The 23689-nt window shown below is 40.2% G+C and overlaps 1 protein-coding gene across 3 annotated transcripts in view; it reads left to right on the plus strand.

Annotated features, from left to right (window-relative positions):
- stk38a (serine/threonine kinase 38a) overlaps positions 1 to 23689 on the plus strand; it is a 63651-nt gene that overhangs the window by 20401 nt on the left and 19561 nt on the right. For 2 of the 3 annotated variants that reach the window (XM_036139811.1, XM_036139870.1), the window contains exons 5-9: positions 4215 to 4298; positions 4372 to 4495; positions 12613 to 12767; positions 18750 to 18861; positions 19843 to 19904. In XM_036139811.1, coding sequence (XP_035995704.1) covers positions 4215 to 4298; positions 4372 to 4495; positions 12613 to 12767; positions 18750 to 18861; positions 19843 to 19904 — 537 coding nt within the window. The remainder of the gene's footprint in view (positions 1 to 4214; positions 4299 to 4371; positions 4496 to 12612; positions 12768 to 18749; positions 18862 to 19842; positions 19905 to 23689) is intronic. The other variant, XM_036139918.1, reaches the window with a different exon arrangement.

The raw sequence follows: 23689 nt of genomic DNA on the forward strand, positions 1-23689 counted from the left end.
TTTCATCCCAGCGCTGCATGTCCCCAGCCCATAGCATCAACAGAGACCCTCAAACCCCCACCATGAACTGTTCCCCATATATATATATATATATATATATATATATATATATATACACTGCGGTAGGGTTCATAGCTGGTGAAGCACTGACATCATCAGTCAGATTTACAAATATATACACTCTACAGAGTAGACTCATTGCAAAGTGCTGATGGAGACTGGTTGAGCCAAATCAATTAACCAAGAGACATGGAAAAAATATTGATTATTTGTTAAATAAATAAATAAAACTAAATTATTTGTCATTTGATTGGTAGCAGTTTATGAGGTATGATGGATTTCTACATTTGTAACACATTCAAAAACTAACCTACATTACGCACATTTCATTACAAAAACAAAACATGAATAATTATCGCTGTCTTACCTCTACTTAGAAATGAAGTCCAGCTGCGCTCTTTCTGAACAAAAATATCGGTCACTTTCCGGTAAAAGTTCTTTTTATCTTCTTCAGTTTTAAAAGTTTCTCAGTCTCAGTGGAGCTCACTGCCAGGGAGGAAAGCCTTCCTTCATCAGTCCTGTTCCAGCTGTATGTTTAGAGTCTTTTTAGTGCTTTACTTGTTTAGCAAAACTCGCTAATAACACATCCATAACTTGCTTTGACTCTACTATTTGGGGATCAGAGCGGTGCCCCTTGAGCGCCCCCTGCCTAGAGGCCAAGGAACTGCCGGCCTCACTTACAACCAGCTCTTTGGCTTTTATGATCGCCCAGCAGCACACGAAAACACATAGTTTAATGACCAAAACACAATTCGTAATCCACATATATTAAATTGTGGAAAATCAGTTCATCAGTGTTTGAACAATTGAATTTATGATCTAGAGACAGGAAGATGCATTCACGGAATGGAAGTCAGCGCAGTTAACATGGGATTGCGCAATCCCAGGGGAGGCCAAGATCGCTGGCTTGGTGGCGCTTCACTATCAAGCACCACCAAGGATTTAAGTTAAAAATAGCCAAAAGTCTTCGATTTTAAAGAGAATATGATAAAAAAATAAGGGAATTAGATTAAAAAAACAATTATTATTACAAATGACTGAGTGAATCACAATATATATTGTTATCATTATTCTATATTTTCTATCTTTCCATGATTGCATCCCCTGAATGCATGTCACTGCTATCTATAACTATAACCCATAACCTTTGCACAACATTCGCATATTTGCTCATTTTGCATCATTGCATCTCCAACTAGCATTACAAATGCTGTCGAACTCTCAGTTTCTAAATGCATTCTCGCACAAATGCCCTTTGCACAATCAATTCAGTACATACAAATGGTTTTAAAAATACTTACCTGTACACTGTGACTTTCTCATGCATTGTTTACACTTCAATTGTTTACTTTTAAATCACTGCTGCACCTTATATTGTAATTTAAATTGACTGTAATTTACAAGCTGTATTCTTGCACAAATTGCCCTCTGCACAATCAATTCTGCATATACAAACGTTTTTTAAAAAATACACACCTGTACACTGTGACTTCTCCTGATTTGTTTGCATTTCAATTGTTTACTTCAAATCACTGCTGCACCTTATACTGTAATTTATTTTACTGCAATTTACAAGCTGTATGCAACAGAATTTCGTTCTGTACGCACTCTGTGCATACAAAATGACAAATAAAGTTTTCTAATTCTCTCTAAGTCTATCTATCTATCTATCTATCTATCTATCTATCTATCTATCTATCTATCTATCTATCTATCTATCTATCTATCTATCTATCTATCTATCTATCTATCTATCTATCTATCTATCTATCTATCTATCTATTATAGCGTTACTTTTCGAATAAGTCTGATCCATATCTGAACTATGGATCTTTGCAAATGTTCTTGCCATTACTTCTACTTTTTCTTAATTTGTTAATGCTGTTCCTTCTTCATGTTTTAGAACTGGATATGTTCTCTCTGATCTATTTCCCTTCATTTTCTTAATCATTCCCCATACCTCAGCTATAGAAGTTGTTCTGCCTATTGAATCACAAAAATCTCTCCATTTTGTCTTCTTTGCCTTCTAAATAACTTTCCTTGCTTCTGCTTGATCTTTTTTATATTTAATTCATTTTTTTAAATTATGTGTTCTTTAGAAAACCTTAAAAGCTATCCTCCCTCTTCAAGTCTCTGCTCCGCTTAGAGAAAAACACAGGATGTGACGTCACTTCCGGTGATGTGCCCAAATATGGGCATAATGGCCGTCCTGTTCACAGATCTGGATGGAGAGCTCTGGTTGATGAGAGATGTGAACTGATCACAAACTTCATAAATTTGTTAAAATTCAACGGTTTGCTCTAAAATTCTGAAAATATTCATGGATCTCAAAGAGTGCTTTATCTAACTATGTGATTTTTTTAAACGCCCATTGAAAAAGCGTTTCAGAGAAAAAAAATATTAGCCTTTATGTCTTGCACGTGTGAATTTCAAAGTCTTTGAAATAGTTCAAAATCAGCTGGATTTTTACCAAACTGAAGTAAACATTTAGTCTGAATGTGCTTTACAAATAGTGGCCATTTGTATTGGGATTGACCAATATTTGTGGAAAATACATTGATTTCTCCATTTTACAAACTTTTAAAAAATCAGAGTGTGCAACTTTGAAAAACCTTGATACATGCAGTGAGAGAATTGTTACACCTTATTCAAGGAATACATCCTGAAAATCTGAGATCGTTGCACCACAAAATTGATTTTTAGTAATTTTTTGAAGTTTTAAAAGTTTTTTTCACACTTTTGGAAATAGGCCCCGCCCACTTGTTTCAATCATTACCATATTTAAGACTTTAGTTAAGGGCTATTACTGGAAGGGGATGAAAGAGGTTTTGTAAAAATCGGATAAGCCATTCTTGCGTAGTAGATTTCTTGACATCACAGCGCCCCCTATTGATGGATGATTCTCAAACGCGGGTCACATGTGCAAAATCTTATTTGGACTATGTGTTATGAAGGACATGTCAAAATCTGTTATGGTTTTAGAATAATCAGCAATTACATTTAGAGCTAGCTAGCTAACAATCAGTTTTTTTAGCGTTACTTTTCGAAAAAGTCAAAATTCAAAAATCTGCCACGTTAACTTTTTTTATTTGTCCATTACATGGTTATATATGGAGTTTTGCGCGGATTGCACAAAATATGTAGGAGGAGTTTAACTAGAAAGGTTTAAGCTTTGTAGCCATGTAGCGCGAAAACTAGCTGGGAAACGAAGGGTGTGCCAATTCACTTTATTTTGCAGAATCATCCAATAAACAAAGTGCCATCAAGTTTTTGAGTGTGGGACCAGTAGTTTGGTGGTTACAGGCGTAAACGCATTGTCCTTTGTTATAGCGCCCCCTAGTTGTTGAGGGGTCTGAATTTCTGGGTTTGAGTAGCGGTGCACATTCTGTACTTGGATACCTGATCCAATTGATTCGTTACAAATCCGCATGGGCCGCCCAACGCGTTTTAGCGGAGAATAATAATTACCCGTAATAATAAATCATTTAAAAACACACGAAAAACAATAGGGTTCTCTGCTCACAGAGCAGACGAACGGCATAGCCGTTCGCCTGCGCTGCGGGCTTGGAACCCTAATAATAATAAATAATTTAAAAACACACGAAAAACAATAGGGTTCTCTGCTCACAGAGCAGACGAACGGCATAGCCGTTCGCCTGCGCTGCGGGCTTGGAACCCTAATAATTTAAAAACACTAGAAAAACAATAGGGTTCTCTGCTCACAGAGCAGACGAACGGCATAGCCGTTCGCCTGCGCTGCGGGCTTGGAACCCTAAATAATTTAAAAACACTAGAAAAACAATAGGGTTCTCTGCTCACAGAGCAGACGAACGGCATAGCCGTTCGCCTGCGCTGCGGGCTTGGAACCCTAATTATCAGAAAACCCAAATATTTGCAAACTTATAAAATATGAATATTACTTAATTAATCACTGTTGCTATGAGATATCCCGTAAACGTGACTACTTCCCACTTCATAGCAGGAAGGTATAAATATTTGCTTTGTCAAAAGGTGGATGTGATTTATTTATTTTTTTCTTCATAAAATTATAATCTGTCAGTGGTCGTCCCTATAAGCTTTTTTACTAAACGCTCATTTTTATTTAATCATCCTTTTGTTCTTTTTTTCCTCAATAAGTGTTGCTCTGTCTGCAGGTCCGTCTGGTGCAGAAAAAAGACACCGGGCATGTATATGCCATGAAAATACTCCGTAAAGCTGACATGTTGGAGAAAGAACAGGTAGAGACACACACAGACACACTTACGCTCCTTTGCATATGTTGGATTAACTTAACGCCTTCCCTGTCTGCAGGTGGGTCATATCCGTGCTGAGCGAGACATCCTGGTGGAAGCAGACAGCCTCTGGGTTGTCAAAATGTTCTACAGCTTCCAGGATAAGATGAACCTCTACCTCATCATGGAATTTCTCCCAGGAGGTACAACCTTGTTAAGGTTCTTGGAAAACAGGAATTCTGACTGTAATACTTAGTGAATGGTGACAAAGGTTGATTCAAATACAGTTAAAGACACAGTCCTCCTTATAACCAGTTAGAATAACATAACAATATTTGGCAAAACTATCATCAGTTTTACATTCAATCTAAATTAAAGCATAATAAAGCAGTAATTGATGATGAATAAAAACTGCAATCAAATCAGCTGTTCTCTAAGACATGACTGGCAAGTGTACAGCTCTTTATTGGCTCCTGTGTGTTTAATGGCTCCTGTGTGGCTTTTTTTATTTTTTAACTGCTGTTAAAAAGTAGATTCTGGAAAATTACGGAAATTTCCCACACCTCTTGAAGGTAGCGCTGGCTAAACCACCGTAACATGCATAATGCTCAGGTGGAATTATGTTACGTAAGCGCTACTGACCGGATAACTTGAATTTGTAAGGTATGGAAGTGATGGATGTTGATCCATGGAATGGAGAGTAGAGGACCAGGTAGGAGGTTTTTCGTGGTGGGGGAGGAGTAATCGGATTTGACCTTGGTTACTAAACATGCTTAGCGTATCTAGTCTAAGGTAAAATTAAAATAATTTATGTTTAGGAACCTAAAACAGGCCTTACTACATTAGGTGAACCCTAAATTGTAGATAAATGCAGAGACTGTGGTCCTAAGTTATAAATGCTGAATTATGAAATATTCATGCTGATTGGTGATAAATGTTAACATTTATGTTGGTCCAGCCCATTTTTGGAACTGCTTTTGTTGTGCTGTGCCTTTGGGGCACACGAACAGGGGGACTCGTTAGAGATTGTGGGATTACAGAGACTTGACTGCAAAATCGGTTACCATGGAAATTACAGATGGAAGATAATGGTCTCTGGTGGCACATAGTCTGACATACTTAGATTGGACAGAATGACTGATTAGGGCAAGATGTGTCAGCTGGGACACATCTGCATTATATTATGATCTTCTCCACCAATACGATGAACAGAACACTGATATCATACTGTGCACGCCCCTGAATGGGTGTACACAATTGGTCCTGCCTAATGTCTGTGTGACGAATGAACGGGACTCTTTGGTGTCCAGAAATGTAGCTGTTGCGTTGTTGTGTATGAGAGCCCATTACTGAAGCTGTAAACATCCTTTGGCCTTTTAGATTAAATCAGTTAAAATATAGTTTTGGTTCCAAGTCTTTTTGTTACTACAGAAGTCTACAATCAAATTTACAAATTACAATTATTCAGCAAAAGAACCTGGGGTGACCACAGCAGATCAATATTTTAACACCATGGCCATGAGTTAGGAAAACAAAAAGCAAAGCTTAAATATGAAGAGGAGAACAGGACAGCCTTACAAGAATGGGAGGAGTTATATTTTTATGGAAGAAAATGGGAGACCGTTTTGCTTACTTTGCCAGACTTTAATGTCTCACTTCAAAGCATCAAACTTGGAGCGTCATTTCACCTCTATCCATCCGAACACAGCCAAAGAGTACCACAAAGGTTCGACAGTACTTAAGCATCAGGTTAATCACTTGACAAATTGGTTAGAGAAGCAGACAATGTTCTTTATGAAACATTCTGAGGCTGTCATATTGGTATAATATCAGGTGGTGTGGAACATTGCTGGCTCTAAGAAGCCACACTAAGAAGGGGAATTTGTGAAGACATGCCTTACAGATGTTGTTGCTTTGAAGCATTCCCTTTCAGGTCTGCAGCTTTCACAACATACTGTGGGACAGAAGATATCGGACATTAACACGTCATTAGAGTCACAGTTGTTTTGGGATCTTGAAAAATGCAGATATTTTAGCATGGCTTTAGATGAATCTACTGACATTCAGGACAAGCCAGTTAGGAGTATTTGTAAGTTCTGTTTCAGAGGACTGCACAATTAAAGAAGGCCTGCTTGTGTAAAAGCTACTACCACCGGTTGGCGGTTAGACACCTCTGCAACTTTTCCTATTATTTTCACACAGCGTGTGCGGTCCCTGAATGCTGGTTACATCAGTTTTTTTTATAGAAACTAAGCACCACCCCACAATGGGTTGCACTCCTTCTCTCGTAAGGAGAAAACATGTCACCACTCTGGTATTATCTGCTAGATTGTATAATAGCATAGTCTCCAAGACTGTCTAAATGCATGCTGCCCCAGACATAACTGAACGTTCCCTTTATCAACCCCTTTGTCCTTATCTATGTATGTCATATCTGTGAGTAGATAGTGTCTGTATAAATCATCTGGTATTTTCCCAGTAACTGCTTTTAACAGCTCTAACAACCTAATGTGTAACACTTGACATTGTGCTATTAAAAGAAAGGACCCAGGGCATTGACTTGAGACCCTCATGACTGTTGGTAATGCTAATTTTCAGTTACCAAAATTAACTGCAATACCTATAGATGGTGCACCAGCTGTGTTGGGATCTTCAAATGGCCTTGTAGGACTGTGTAAAGCTGATGAGGGATTTCCGGATTTTTGTACATTCCACTGAATCTGAATTTAATTTTATTTGCACTGATCCTCTGAAGCACAGTTCCAGGACTTAGTTTCTGGTCTTGATGAAAACCTTCCCAGTGATCTGTATCTTCACTGCTCTGTCAGATGACTATCAAAAGGTAAAATGGTTTCTCGTTCTTTTGAGTTCCTTGAGAGAAAGTGAAAGGACTTTGCTAAGCTTTGTGACCTCCAGTAGAATTCAGGTTTTGGGTTTTTGGTTGACGTGTTGAATCAATTGAACAAGCTAAACTTAGATCTCCAAGGAAAGCTTAAAATGCTGCCTGACTTAGTGTAAAGTGTTTTCACCTTTTATCAACAAACTCAAGCCCTTCTCTACCCATCTTTAAAAGGGAGAGCTGACACATTTTCCATCCTTGTTAAAGGGTAACTTGCCGACAGATGGTTGTCTTACAGTGCTCTATGTATATCCTTTTGATTATTTTGACAGTTTACTGCATATTTGTTGAAATCTTGCTTTTGTGTCTAAAACCGTCAGTGTGATACCCTCCTAAGGTTCAATTGGTGTCTTGCATTGAATTTCGAATCGGTATAGCCATTGGTTTAAATGTTTGTGTTATGTCACTTGGAGAAACTGACGGATCCACAGCTCTGCCGCTGTGGGTTATAAAAGCAGCCTTGTCATTTGTCTCTATAGTGAGTTGGAGTTTGAATAGTGACTTTTGTGGTCCGTCTATCGATTTTTCACGTTAGCGATTTATTAGCTTAGCATTCAGTTAGTTTATTTAGCATTTATTTAGCTTTTAGTAGTAGCTGCAGTTGCAGCCCTCATCCATTGGTTCATCTCTCGTTCCGTCCTGCCATCCCTAGTAAACAAGACACCAAGATATTTAAACTCCTCCATTTGAGGCAAAGACTGTACCCTAACCCACAGGGGGTAATCCACCTTTTTCCGGCCCAGGAACTTGGCCTCAGATTCAGAGGAGCTGACTTTCATCCCAATCATTTCACACTGAACAGCGAACTGTTCAAGTGCACACTGGAGGTCATGGCTGGAAGAAGCCAAACAGAACCACATCATCTGCAAAAAGCAAGGATGAAGTTCTGAGGTTCATTCCGGTTCCATGTCCCCAACTTCCCTTGGGAGATGAGAGAAATTTTCCCAGAGGTGTGACTTGGACATCACTCGGACAAGTCCTTAGGCCAGACGTTCCCAGTTCACCCTCACTGCTGATTTGGGTTTACCAGATCTGTTTGGCAGCCTCCTGTGCCACCGGATCAAACTCACTACCAAGTGGTGATTGGCTGACTGCTCTGTCCCTCTCTTCCAAGACATAACGTTGCATGTCTGATGATACAATTACAAAATCAACCATCAACCTTTGGTCCAAGGTGGCTTGGTACCAAGTACACTTGTGAACCACATTGTGCCCGAAGTGGTGTTTGTTACAGATATTCTGTGCCTTGCACAGAAGTCTTACGACAAAACACCACTTGGGTTTAGATCAGGGAGGATATTCCTCCTGATCACACCCCTCCAGGTAACACCTTTGTTGCCCACATGGGCATTGAAGTCCTCCAGGAGCACCACTGAATCTCCAGATAACCCCCCCTGCTTAACAGCTTTTTGATGCATTGGCACAGACAACAGTCAGAACCTTCCTTCTGCTTGCAACTTGAAGTTGTAAAAAGGCACTCTGCAAAAACAGAACAAAAATAAGTATTTTTTTTTCCCTCAAATGAGTGTATTTGTACTTTATTTGAGCAGGTAAATAAGATCATTTGCCAATGGAATAAGCTTTTTGCGCTTAAAATAGGAACAACTCATATCCATCAACTTATTTCAAGTGCATTATATCTAATTATCTTATTTTAGGGGTAAACATACTCTTTCCATTGGCTGATAATCTTATTTACCTGCTCAAATCAGGGACAAATGCATTCATTTCAAGAAAATTGTACTTATTTTTAGTTCCGTTTTTGCAGTGCAAGCCTCTCACTTAATGGGGAAAACTCCAATAACAATCGCTCAGCCAGGGGCTTGTGGGTGCTGTGCTATTACACACTGTTTAAAGTTATTTAATGGTTAATAAGTAACTCTGTCTGTTAGGTATTGTCCGGTAAATATAAGACCAAGAGCTGATATTAGGACAATAGTTGAAAGGAATGATTCGAGTACTGGCATTCCTTTAACATAAAACTCTGCACACATATGGAATAAAGGAGTGACGACATCTCTTCAAGTTCAGAATTTATTAACAGAAATAAAATGAACATCCAGAGAGCATCACTATAGAATGCAGTTTATCTGAATTAACACTATATTTCATCAACAAATCCTCTCTACGAGGCTAGTGAAACTTAATTAAAACTACTAAGCAAAAGATAAAAGAAGCTAAGGAACTATGTACACAAAAAAGAAACAGACATCATCAGAATAATTCAATGAATCCTGGTTCACTGCAGATTTAAGTTAAAGAACCAAAGTTCATCTTAAAGAAGGTGGAACAAGGTTAAATTAGCTTAACTAATTAAGAACAACATTTGGTCTGTGTTTCAACCCATTCACAATGCAAAACCTGAGTTAAACAAACAGTATTTCATAAAGTGACATTTTAAAGAATGATTTGCTCAGTAAAAATCAGTAACTTTAGAACGCTTGATTTTTATTAATGAGATTATACCCCCAGAAAGCTAGGGTTCGCTGTAGCGATCGGTCCCTAAAATTGGTTAATCCTAGAGTTATACAAAAACACCATTAAATCAACATTAATACTCCATATTAATGCGGTGATAATTCTTATAGCACTATCAAACAATGGTTGGCCGAAAAGAAAAAAACCTTATGTTTGAAATAGTGCTGTCAGTTAAACGCGTTATTAACGGCGTTAACGTAAACCTATTTTAACGTCGACAATTTTTTTGTCGCCGTTAATCGCGCGTCAAAACACACACACCGTTCCCTAATGTTTTTCCCCCCGCCGCGCTCTCCGGACTGTATCTCTTTTACCCTCGGCGCTTTCCGTAGTTTCAAGAGTGCTAGAAAACTGTAGCAAAACAGACCCGCGCTGCGTGAGCGTGAAGTTTCTTTTACCCTCGGACACATGCGACTTTGGGCTTCTTTTTTGTAAAAGCGCTTGTAAATTTCATGAGTCACGGGTTGCGGTTTTTGTGGCAGGTTTCTGAAAGTGAAATCACTAATTTGGGCTCTAAAATAAGTGACGAAATAGGGGTTATTAAGAGACCTGCCTGCACTACATTTGAGTGTATCCAGCTTAAATATCCCTCCGCCATAGGAGCCGTCGGTAGTAAAGGCAGACCGAGCAACTCTGCACGTATTTTCTGCAGTTTATGGTGCAATAACCGGTGATAACTGCTGAAAGTAGATTACTTGGTGCAGATCACCATTTTGAGCAGACATTGGTTCTGAACATGAGCTTTTAACATGCTGAGAACATTGCAGAAACCCAACCCATAAACCGTACTTTAAAGGCATACTATGCAACATTTTTCAGTTAATTAATGTGTTCCATACCGTTTTGGATGATTAAATGAGTCGTTTCAGGTCGAACAAAGGTTTTCTCGGCCGCACTGGGGGTCTGTGGGGGAAATACCGCACTTGCAATTGCAAGAGCTCACGGCCCGCACACAGAGAAGTCTCGCTTTATGGCGAGAACTCCGTGTGTTTTTGCCCTGCTATTCTATATGCACGCGCGAAAGCAACAACAAAGAACCGCGTGTTAACGTCAAATAAACATGCAAGCATATCGAGTTTTATTATTATTATTATTATTTTTTTTTTTGTTGGCGAGACGCTACCGCGGCGGCCGCGGCGAGGCGCCGGCCGTGGCTTGGCGAGGCCGCGGCTTGGCGAGGCGGTGGCGGTAGCATCTCGCCTACATAAAAAAAAATAAAAAAAAATAATTAATAATAGTAATAATAATAATAATAATAATAATAATAATAATAATAATAATAATAATAATAATAATAATAATACTAAAACAGGCAAGGCGGCCGCGGCTTGGCGAGGCGGCGAAGGTGGCCGCCTCGCCAAGATAGCGCTGCGGGAAGCTTGATGTTCATACCTTCACTGTGTTAGTCATTGTTTGTACTGCCGTTTTTTCCACTTTTCGTTGCGTTCGCCTGTCTGCTAAGCTCAAAACAACCGCGCCTGGCTTCACGGAGAAATCAGAACAGCTGAGCATCATCGATGTATAAAACCCTTGTGGAAATAAAGTTTGTTTTAAACATAAAAACACACTTGAATGACATCAGCATGGCATGGTTTCGAAGAAGCTAGCGAGAGCTAGCCTGTAAGCTCCACACGTTTAAAAACACCATGAAAACGCATTAAAGTAAACCATTTGTTGCGCAATTGTACACTGTTTAAAGTTATTTAATGTTTATTAAATAACCCTCTGTCTGTTAAGTATTGTCTGGTGATGATCAGCTCTTAAGCCGATATCAAGACAATGGTTGAAAGGGATGAATTTGAGCACTAGCGATCTTTTAAAAGCAAACCCTGCACACACATAGAATAAAGGAGTGACAACTTCTTTTCAAGTTCAAGAATTTAATAACAGAAATAAAATGAACATCCAGAGAACATCACTATGTAATGCTGTTTATCTGAATTAACACAATATCTCGATTAACAAATCCTCTCTACTAAGCTAGTGAAACTTAACTAAACTACTAAGCAAAATGAAGATAAAAGAAGTAAAGCTAAGGAACTATTTACATGCAAAAACAAACAAAAGTGGTTGATCATAACCAGAATAATTCAGTGAATCCTTGACCTGATTCCAAAAAGCATGGAATAGAGTTAAAAAAAAACATTTGGTATGTGTTTCAATCCATTTACAATGCAAATCCTGAGATAAACAAAACATTATTTGATGAAATAAAAGTTTGTTTCTCTGCGTGAATGTAACAGTGTCATGTTTCATTTTGTTCACAAATCAGTCCTGATTTTTCCTCATGGCTTGATGGCACAACATGAGTATCCCCACATCGGCCCGACACCTCTCACCCTGAGCAACTCTGGAGTAGGAGAGAGTCCAGACCCTTTCCAGCAGCTGGGTTCCAGAGCTCAAGCTGTGTGTTCGAATGAGTCCAAATAACAGCTCCGGCACCTTACTTATCAGTCAGGTGACATTCCACGTCCCGAAAGCCAGTTTATGCAGATATGCACCCAATGTCTATGATCCTCTCTGCAAGGGGTGGGCCCACATAGAGGGGGCCTCCTGTAGCTTCTTCGGCTGAGCCTGGTCGAGCCCTAGAGCCAAGGCTTGACCACCAGGTGTTCACTGGCGTGGTTCTGATGCCGACAAATTCTGCATGTCTTTCTGTTTATTTGGACTTGTATTAAATTTATTTAACCATGTTTACCAAAAGAGGTTAACACCAATATTAAAGCCTGTCATCAAAGATCTCTTTTACCTGTTCCTTTAGATCATTTGTTACATAAATGTTTCTTTTCCAAGTAGCTTCTTTCATTGATATGATATAATAACTTTTGCATTTTCAGTTCAAAGTTTGTATTTTCAACTTATGAACAAGAAAGGCCTAACTGAAATCTTTTGTAGTTCTTTAAGGGCTATTTCAATCGTGTTGTTCTGCCCGATCTGCTGCAGGAGACATGATGACCCTGTTGATGAAGATGGACACTCTGTCTGAAGAAGCCACTCAGTTCTACATTGCAGAGACGGTGCTGGCCATCGACTCCATCCACAAGCTGGGTTTCATCCACAGAGACATCAAACCTGACAATCTGCTGCTGGATGCTAGAGTGAGTCAGGCTTACAACCTGCTTTCATCATTGAACATTGATTATCTCTGAGGGTGTTGTCTCCAAACTGCGTTATGAAGTAAAGTAGTTTGAAATTAAACTGAATCGTATCTTTATTGGTATATCCTCTCCTCACACGACCCCATCCGGTTGAGATTTCCTGTACTTTATTTTAAGCGAATTCACTCTTTGTGTCTGTAAGGAGCCTAACTGGTTGTGTTTTGACTATGGCTTTGCGATATTAGGAAAACATGCTATGACAGGTTTGAATGTTCCAATAACGATAGGACTTGGGATACATGGTTTCCCCCAGAAAATTTTGTATAATCCTGGTGTTAGTTGTCTTGGTGGGTTGCGGGAGGTGCGCGCAGAACCCGAGGAATGGATGAGGGGTGAGGGAAGAGCCTTGCCTGACGCAACTCGAAGGAGGGCGCAGCCCATTAACCGTGTAACTTGGTGTGTGTCAAGCTAATAACAGCAGGCGCATTAGCTTATGTTGACTGGGAGGTTTTCTCCCAGACAGGACCATTACTAACCATTTTATGTTTCTCTCAAACATCGAGAATATCGAGCATTTCAAGTAAAAAAACGCTTAGTCTGGCAGGGGGTCGAGTAAAGCATGGCGGCCCATCAAGCTTATAGACCAATTCATTGTTATTGTTTTGATCCGGGTTTTTCGCGCATGTGCGCTTGACTGGTAGGCAAAAGGCGAACACAATGGCGGACGCAAATAAAGAAACTGACAAGTTCTCAACGTATTTTTGTTCTTTAGATAACGTATCACAAGATCGTTATAAGACTTAGTTGATGGTTGATGGTATCTTATGGCCAGTTCCATAAAGCAAAAGCCTGAAGGGATGGAGAGAGTCTGTGAAATGCTGGCCAAGTCTTCCGTACGGTGACATATACAGCTACCTTATCAACACGGCAGGCCACGAGAGAGCATGAAAGCCATGAAATCACTAGACTGCTACAATTATTTCATATCGGGACATGTTCAGACATGTTTGTGTAAGAAAGCGGAGTTGGACACAGTCAGCGCCTCAGCAAAGAGGAAGACCCGCCACCGGTAGGTTAAAAAAAAAAAAAAAAAACATTGTTCACAAAGGATTATTTTGGTGTTTTTTGTCTTATTAATCCTTTTCACAGACTCATGCCATAGGGTTTGCATACATTGTACATGTACGTATATTATTACGAAATGTTTTTGTCTTGACTTAAGTATATATCCCAATTTTTTATTTATATAATTATTTAAGCGGAACAAGGACTAGTGCAAAATTAAGTTGTATTTACCGGAGATGAAGTGTAGACTGCAAATTCTGTTGTGATATGGGTCCGTGTACCTTCAGGCAATTCGATTTTTTTCCGGAAAACCAAAAACGGAAAACGGAAACTACTTCCGTTTTCTCGTTTTTCCATTTAAAATAAAAAATGGGAAAACGGAAAACAAAGCCGTTTTTCCGTTTTTGTCAACACAATTTAGAAAGGAAAAACCAGAAAAACTAAATGAAAAAAACGGCCCATTTTTCGATTTTGCCCATTCGTTATTCTATTTTCTTCTTCAGATTGAAAGACGAAGACGGTTTTCACGGCTGGCCCGGAAGTGCAGAAAAATATTTCAAAATAAAAGCCTAGATGTACGGTCCGCGTAACATAATGCAAGCCTAAAAAAAAAATGAAGCGGAGAGATGTCTTTCGAATAAAAAGAGAACCTTTTTACGTTGCAACATGATAGTTTATCGTAAAATACGTGAGCTTTATTACATTATTGTGTGTTTTATTGGTGGAACATGAAACACAAAGGCTGATCAGATGCTGTAAACCAAAAATATAGAAGCAAAGTTTATTTGATGAAGATTTTTCTCATCAAGCAAAACCCACCTTCACATAGGATTACTGTCTATATGTGTCTTGTTTTTAGTGAACAGTACATATTGTTGAAGCTAACAGAGAAACAAAGATTTTTTTGATTTAATTGATTTATCTTCACCCACAACAAAAACAAATAGGGGAGACCGGGGCACTTTTTACACTCATACATAAATATTGGAATCAAAACACCATGTATAAAAAACATATGTACCAGATAAAAGAGCAAAGTCTCAGGTATATATTTTGTAGTTGTGTATTTTTTATATCTTATTTCTGTGCAGAGTTATAAGCGGTCTAATGGAGATTGTCACCATGTGACAAGTTGCCCCTCCAAAGGGTAAGTTGTCACACTATATTGGGTAAGATGTCACACGGGGTTTTGCGACCAATAAAAAAAGGGCAAAATTAATTTTGTTGTTATTTTTTTATGTTAAGTGAATAAATGACAATAACTCACTTTTACTATTAATGAAATACATATGCAACATGCATTACGAAACTGACACTTAAACTTTGAATACAAACTAAAGAAAATCTCAGAGTCAGACTCCTCATCTGAGTTGCAGTTTTGGCATAGCTTATGTAGATTGAATTGCCAGGAGTACATGCATCATATGAAATAAATTGAAATATTATGAAACATTGATTGATAGCTGTCTGACCCTGAGTTTCCACTGGTGTGAATGTTTTACAGTATCACCCCAAAGTACGGACATTAAAGTCCTTCGCTGTACTCCTGTTCGACTTGTGACCTAGGGTCACCTGCCTGACTGCCATCAGCATCACGTCAGGTGCTGCACGGCCATGCTCTGTTTTTCTTTTATAACTCCTGACCATCTTCTCACTTTGTCCTCTCTTTTAAATCACTCTTTTTTCTGTAAAAAAATGTAAAATATTTAGTAGGATGTATGGATTTAAATTATTTTTAAAAATGATCATTTTGGGGTAAGTTGTTACATGTGACAACTTGCCCCAAAATGATCATGTTTGCTAATGCTAGCTTTTTTTTGCTAATGCTATTTTAAATTTAAATTTGACTTTTTAAAGTGTCTTGAGATGACATGTTTCATGAATTGGCGCTATATAAATAAAATTGAATTGAATAGCTCTATCTTAATGTTAGGCTTAATCAAAACAATGACTGAGGTATGACCGGATGCCTTAATATCTACTTTAACAAGTTCATATGTATAACTGCTAGAATTTTTATCTGAATGAAAGTAATTTTAAAAAATATAGAGGTAATATTTTTTAATTTTTTTTACTTAGGGTAGTGGAAAATTGTCAATTGGTGCTCATTTACACTTACAATGTCCTGTCCTCTTCTCACTCAGTCCGTGAGACCTGACCATGCAAAGGAAGAAAACTAGTATTCCACTTTTTGGTTGCACCCTCTGATGGAGAAGATAATTGCAATGTAACAACTAGCCTCGGTCTCCCCTACTGCCACGGGGATAGAGTGCCTCATATATTTCCTATTTGTCATACAAAAGATGCTAATTAAAAAGTGAAACTGTTCCCTGTCTGGGCTAGGAAAGCATCTATAGCGGCTTTCACGGGAGTTCCTCAGTGCTTCCTCTCTCCTTGATGGAAATTTTTGATTACATTTTTACTAAACAAGTGTTACAATCTCCCTTATTGAATAGCCTATAGATGGAGATTCTTATTCATAAGGACACTGAGATCCAATCTAACCAATAGCTAGATAAGCTGCATTGCCTAGCTTTTCTAAGTCTGTTTTAGAAAGTGCAATTATTTACTCATTTGCTGAAAGAACCAATCCAGAAAGCTGGTCCTGTGCTGAGGATCCACTACCGGAACCGCTGAGCTGATTGTCCAGAAAAAAATGCTGCATAAGCTGCCGAAGATGATGGATAACTTCCTTCTCTCCAAAACACAGTAAAGAATCAACAGAGCAAGGGACTTCTTCATATTCTTTTAGATGATAGCTCCTCAAGATCCTTCCTGCCAGCAGCTCACATTCTTCTACTATATTTTTGATTGATTTTTTTTAATATATTTAAATTTCCCTTAAGGTACTAAGAATTTTTAATATTTATTTTGGCTTGAAATACTGAAGATTTGTGGTTATTTCACACATTTATACAAGACCAAGTGGTTACTATTTTATTGAAGTGTTACACTATTTACTTAAACAACTGCTTATACCAAATCCCCACAAGGTGACGCTATACTACTGGTAGGGATGTTGCTGCTTCAAAAAACAAATTTTAATCATTCAACTGATTAAAAATAAGTTCATTCTGCTGAGTTTTCCCCATACTCATGCTATTTTAGATTTTTACATTACTTAATCTTTGTTGTCACATTTAACAGCAACAGGTTTTAATCTCAACCTTCATCCTGCCCAGACATTACCCCCCCCCCCCCCCCAAACAATAAAACACACAATAACGTATTAAAGCTCACGTTTTTTACGATAAACTATCATGTTGCAACGTAAAAAGGTTCTCTTTTTATTCAAAAGACATCTCTCCGCTTCATTATTTTTTTTTCAGGCTTGCATTATGTTACGCGTACATCTAGGCTTTTATTTTGAAATATTTTTCTACACTTCCGGGCCAGCCGTGAAGACTGTCTTCGTCTTTCAATCTTAAAAAGAAAATGGAAAAATGAATGGGCAAAATCGAAAAACCGGCCGTTTTTTTCATTAAGTTTTTCTGGTTTTCCGTTTCTAAATTGTGTTGACAAAAACGGAAAAACGGCTTTGTTATCCATTTTCCCGTTTTTTATTTTAAATGGAAAAACGAGAAAACGGAAGTAGTTTCCGTTTTCCGTTTTGGTTTTCCGGAAAAAAATCGAATTGCCTGAAGGTACACGGACCGATATGATGGCTCCCACAGTTGATTGGGATTGTCTGCCTGCATCCTTTTCATTGAACTTATCCATTTCTTTCTTCTTTCTTCGTCCTTCGGTAAACAAAAGAAACGTACATCCGACGATTTGGAATGCCTGTGTTTGCAACCGGGAGCACAAGTTGTAGGCATTGTTTACATTCAAAGAATAAACTAACAGTACGCTCTAATTCACCCGTTTTGTCACGCTAGTAGGCAAAAACAGTACTGTTTTTGCCTACCAGCGTGACCCGGATGTAGCGCGGATATAGCTGGTCTATAATAACGTGGGGGAAACCCTGGGATAAATTAACAAAAAATTAAAACGTTTTTTTATGTATTTCTGATTTGGGTTGATTGTAAAAACATCGATCCCAGATATTGAGTAATCTATCCAGCCACTGGAAAATTAAAGAAAATTGTTAATATTCATCTGAAAAACAAGGTTTGAATGGAAAAAAATGCTTTTGACCTACGTCTGCTGTTTTGGCAAGGAAACAACTTTGCTGTGGTTTGTTCATGACTTCGCCACCATAGACCATTTTACCTTCTAAAATGTTTTCTACAGGCTTAAAACAGGCTCACCATAAAGAGTCTGCATGTATGGTACTAAAAGCAGCAACATGTAAGTTTTGACCCAAGTATTAGCTTAATTTGAGATAAATTAAATTATTTTTCAGGTCAGTATGTAACTTGAGAGGGTCAGATCTGTCGCTGAATAGGTCATGGGAGCTAGATTGCAGTTCTGGGTCACATGACCCATTCTAGGTTATAGCAGTCTGAGCTCTTGCTGCTGTAACAAGAAAACAACTCAGATATGACCCATAACTGATCAGACATATTTTTGGTTCTCTGATGTTGGATTTAATCTAGAAGGGTGAATTTGGCTTTGTCTTTGCTAGTAACTCCATGACTTCTCAATCTGCTGGTCCAAAGTGGTCTGCTATCTGATTCCAAAACACAGAAGGAGACTGTTTAATTTTGCAACCATGCAGTGTTACCAGCGGCCTTCAGTGGCACTAAACCTGGAAGCTATATGTCTAGCACCCCGGTGGCTAAACGTTTCTCGGTGCTGCTTTAAATAATTAGCAAAAACTTATTGCAGTCAATTCAGCTCATCACAGAATGAGTGCTGCTTACAGAGATACTGTGTTGGAGATAATTTTGCCATTTAATGCGACTACTGGCTCCTAACTAATCTTTGTGCTTTGATTTAAACTATTCTAATGGAAAGTTTTTCTTTTGGACCCAGGGGCACGTGAAGCTCTCGGACTTCGGTCTGTGCACAGGACTGAAGAAGGCTCACCGCACAGACTTCTACAAAAATCTAAACCACAGCCTGCCCAGTGACCTCAGTAAGCAAAGTCAGGCAACATCTTTAATTTATTTCAGCCGCCATCGCCGTCGTCTGCATGCATCTCCAGCTGTTTGCGCTTACGCATGCTGTTTTATTTTTTAATCTGGTGTGTGGGTGGGGGATCAATGCCTGCTCTTGGTCTTACTCCAACACACCTGAATGAGAAGGCTGACCTATCTCCTGCTAATGACCCGAGTAAAGTCTGTTTAATCAGGGAAAAATTAAAAATATGCAGGACAACCAGTCCTTAAAGGACCAGGGCAACCCACCCCTGTTTTTGTGTTACCTTAATCCCCTATATAACTTTCTTTTAGCTTTAATTATGTCATGCTTTAACACATTACATCCACTCATATCTGATTGTGTTTACCTTCCCATGATTTTTTATCATTTTATGGCTAAACACATGTGACATGCTCCCAACTACCCAAAATGAACATTGCTATAGCTCAACATCCTCTTTGATTATGATGAAGAGTTCATCTTCCTGCTTACTTGTTCAGAATAAAAAGGGTCAACTCAAACTCTGACTTTAGTCTTAAACCAGAGGAACTTTTTTCCTCTGAAATAATTATCCAATATCAGCAGTCTTGTCATTGTGAGAAATGGACCCATTTGGATGAGCCAATCAAAACAATAACTATAAAGCAACTTTTCTGATTGGTTCCTGGAGTTCTGTGTCTCACGGTGGTCTTTGTTCGTGTGCTTCCTGCGCTTCCTCTGGATTGTTTATATTGGATATTTTGAAACTATTGCTTTTCTGCTTCTAAGTCAAAAATGTGAACTTCTCAATATCGGGCTCACCTAAGCTGGCAACTGTAGAAGAGCCAGTGGTAATAATCACTTGCAAAGAATCTGTGAACAACAAGTCATCAGAAGCGAGGCTGTCACATTTTGTTTTTCTGTTGCTTTAAAGATTTTTCTACTTGCTACTTTATAAGCTAAACATTCTGATGTCCGCAAATACTGATGAGTCGTGTTTGTGCAGCTTTTCAGAATATGAACTCTAAGAGGAAAGCAGAGACCTGGAAGAGGAACAGGAGGCAGCTGGTAGGTCTGAACTCTGATCTTCTTAGCCTTCATTTGCATTTTGGTTTCGTGTTAAAGGAAACCTGTGTTCCTAACTATCGTAACAGCTGCATACCTCTTCATTAAAGCAAGAGTGAGTCATTGTATATTTAGTTTTAAACCAAAAGATGTTTTAAAGACAACACACAAAAATTGTGTGTTGTCTTTAAAATTAGATATCACTGTCTCACTAGAAGGTTGATTACTGCTCTAAACTGCCAACTTTACAAACTGTACATTTTCACCAAATAAAACTTGGACATGGATTGTTTTCCACGTTATGTTAGAGATAAAACTCCTCATGTCTGCCATGCTAGTAAACCAGCCCAGAATTGTGGACCACTGTGTAATGATGCCGTTATGGTGGTCTTAGGTGAATCAGATTTTTCTGTGTTTACTGAACAGAATGTGCTGCTATTGCAACCTGCTGCTAAAGCATGAATGAAACCTAATTTCTTCTTCTTTCATATACCATCTAAAGCTTCTTTTTTGCTTTCAATGAGTGATGTAGTCTGTTAGGATGTCTGTGTTTATGCTCAGTTATACTAAGTCCTAATGGCTACTCAAGGATCTGAGGGGAAAGTTTGGATTTCCTTGATGCACACACAGCAAACTGGAACATAAAGCCTCTTTAGTCAGAGAACCAATTTATTACGACAAGCAGTGTAAGAAATCAGTAAAATAGTGGCTAGTTGAACCACAAAAACCTTTAATCGAGATGCATCAGCCAGCATCTATTAAATGCTATGTAGAAGCTTCTCCACTTCACCAGAGAGACTGCGTGGTGAAAAGCAGAGAAGCTTCTCTCTCCCTGAAGCCGTTAGATCCAGCCGAAGCAACATGTCCACCAGATCAGCTGGGCTTGGCACGCCGCTCTGAAGGAGCAATGATGGCGTCACACAGACTCTGGCTCATTACTTTCCAAGTTATTGCTGAATTTTTCCATTTCTAGTCTAAACTGCTTAAAGGTCCCATGACATCGCTGTATAAACCATTTCATGTAGTTGATATTGCTGCATATATAAATTCTACAAAGAATTTCATACAAAAGAAAACATGTTATTTTGTCAGGCTAAATGTCTCTCCTCAGCAAAAGGGTTGGTTGCGGTAATGATATGCAACTCTAACAAGTTCACTGCAAAAGGGGAACTAAAATGAAGTACATTTTTCTTGAAATGAGTGAATTTTTTTCTTGATTTGAGCAGGTAAATATGACTATTTGCCAATGGAATAAGAATTTTGCACTTAAAGTAGGAACAATTCATCTCCATCATTTTTCAAGTGCCGGATATCTAATTATCTAATTTTAGGGGTAGAACTACTAATCCCATTGGCAAATAGTCTTATTTACCTGCTCAACTCAATGAAAAATACTCATTTCTAGAAAATTACTTACTTTTAGTTCCCTTTATTGCTGTGTTGACTTCACTTTGGCTACAACCATATTTGGAAAACCGCTCACACCACCACCACCAACACTTTCCTCTCCATCCACACCTCCCTTCTCGCAGCAACACTCTGTTACAAATCCATTATGGTTGTATGACTGGTTGTGTTTGTGTTGCAGGATGTTGGACGGTTTAAAGCCTTTGGCCCAAAGGCTTTAAACTGTCCAACATCCTTTAAACTGGCAGCGCGATTCAACACAGAGGGGCTGAAATACAAAGCCACGTAGTCCACGGCGGGGGAGTTGGCAGCAGCTGTCAGCCAGAACCACTGTGGTACCGTAGCGAGATCCCTGCCGCACCACGACACTGGAATATACAGCTGAGATCTACTTATTCACAGCGGTGCCTAGCGGAGAACTCGCTGCCAGCATACCCGCAGCACGGTTAGGTTATGCAGCAGTCTGCCAGCGCTTCTCCACAGTGACTGACGGTGGGCGTCAGTCAGCCGGATCTTTTACTTAAGCCGGGCGTACACTGTACGAGTTTTTCCCCTTTTCGGGCCGATTCTTCAGTCGTGCGAGCATTTTTTGAATCGGGCCGAATTTCAGCTTGATCGTAGAGGGGGGGAGGAGGGGGGACTGGCTTCTCACGACTACCTCCCGATCAGGAATCGGACGATCGGTGAAAATCAAACATGTTTGAAATTCAATCGGCTGTCGTGAGGTTTTGGTGAGCGCATTCTGCTGTTCAAGCAGAGCTACGAGGGGGCGCCCTCCCCTCCTCTCCGTCCCCGCCAGCGGAGGGAGGGAAGCGGGCGTCCCTGAATCAACCTCCGGCCGGTGTTGGAGAGGGCGAGCCGTCAGGGCCGCGCAACGCGCTGGCCGCCTGTTTCGGCACTCGTCCGCGCAACGCGCTGGCCGCCTGTTTCGGCACTCGTCCGCGCAACGCGCTGGCCGCCTGTTTCGGCACTCCTCCGCGGTCCGCGCAACGCGCTGGCCGCCTGTTTCGGCACTCCTCCGCGGTCCGCGCGTTTCGGCACTCCTCAGCGGTCCGCGCAACGCGCTGGCCACTTGTTTCGGCACTCCTCCGCTTGCTGGGGTGGGGTGGGGGGTGGTTGCGGGCCAGGCGACCTGCCGTGCCGCGCGGCCGCCGATGCGTCTCGTCTCTCCTCTCTCTCCCCTCCGTTCCCCCGACGCCCGGTGCCTCCTGCGGGCCTCGCCAGAGCTGGGCTCGAACCCCTGCTCTGGGTCCCTGTCACCCACCGTCGCTCGCCTGCTTCTGCCACCACAGCGAGCGGTCCCAGAGGGGACACGACGTACAGTGTGAGCAGTCCGGTCTCGTCCGAGCGTCGCGCCGCACAGATCGTGAGCGGTGAACTTTTTAAACCCCGCGGTTCCGTCGCACAGTTTGAGATGTATATAATTACCACGACTGAAAAACTCGTACAGTGTACGCCCGGCTTTACAAACACACCTTCCTTACATTTGACAGCATTTAGAAATGAAATAAACTTACGGGTCATGACAGCGTTGTGGTTGCCACCTTCTGTGTTGGTACAGAAGTTGTTGTTTTTTTTTTATCCGTTTGTTGGAAAACCCAGACTTGAATTCCTCCAAGAGAAACAGTCTTCAGTAAAGTCACCATAAAACTCTTCTGTGAATTTCTCGTCCTTTGGGAGCAAAGGCGTCGCCAGCCGATTTTGCCGGGGCTTCAGCCCCGAATGTTTTGAGTCAAACCCCGAATGTAATGACTGTCACTGAGCAAATATGAAACTGGACAATACTAGAGGTGGGCGGATCGATCCTAGGATAGATACTGTCAATACCAACGCGGGTATTGATATTGAACAATATTCTTTTAACAGGATCAATGCTGTTTACTCTCTCCCGCGTGCGCTGACTGCAGCAGCGATTCACCAGTCTCCCTTCTGTGTCGGCACTCCCCCTCCCCTCTCGTACATGGCTCAGCTGCGCCAGCCAATCAGCACGCAGGCTCAGCCTGGCCCGCCCACTCTGCTCTTTCCACTCAACACACACAAACAACCGCCGCGCGCGGCTCCTGTTCAGACACGGAGAGAGAGAGAGACTGCCAGAGAGGAAAAACATGAGAGAAATAAGCGCCGTTTGGCTGTATTTTAATACCGTAAACGAAATCAAGCTGTAGGTTTTGTAAAAAGCCGTTTAAATTCAGTGGAAACACAACATATGTATCTAAGCACGTGAAAAACCATGAGCAAGAAAACGTCGAGTGACAGGAAACTTCTCTCATTGCCCCGACAGACCAGACCCACAGACTGACGTCACTGACTGACAGGGGCGTGCATACATAGACACTAGGTGGTGCTAAAGCACTAGGAAGTTTGCCCTTTATCAACGAAAA

This window comes from Fundulus heteroclitus, chromosome 1 (assembly GCF_011125445.2).
Source record: "Fundulus heteroclitus isolate FHET01 chromosome 1, MU-UCD_Fhet_4.1, whole genome shotgun sequence".
Lineage (NCBI taxonomy): Eukaryota > Metazoa > Chordata > Actinopteri > Cyprinodontiformes > Fundulidae > Fundulus > Fundulus heteroclitus.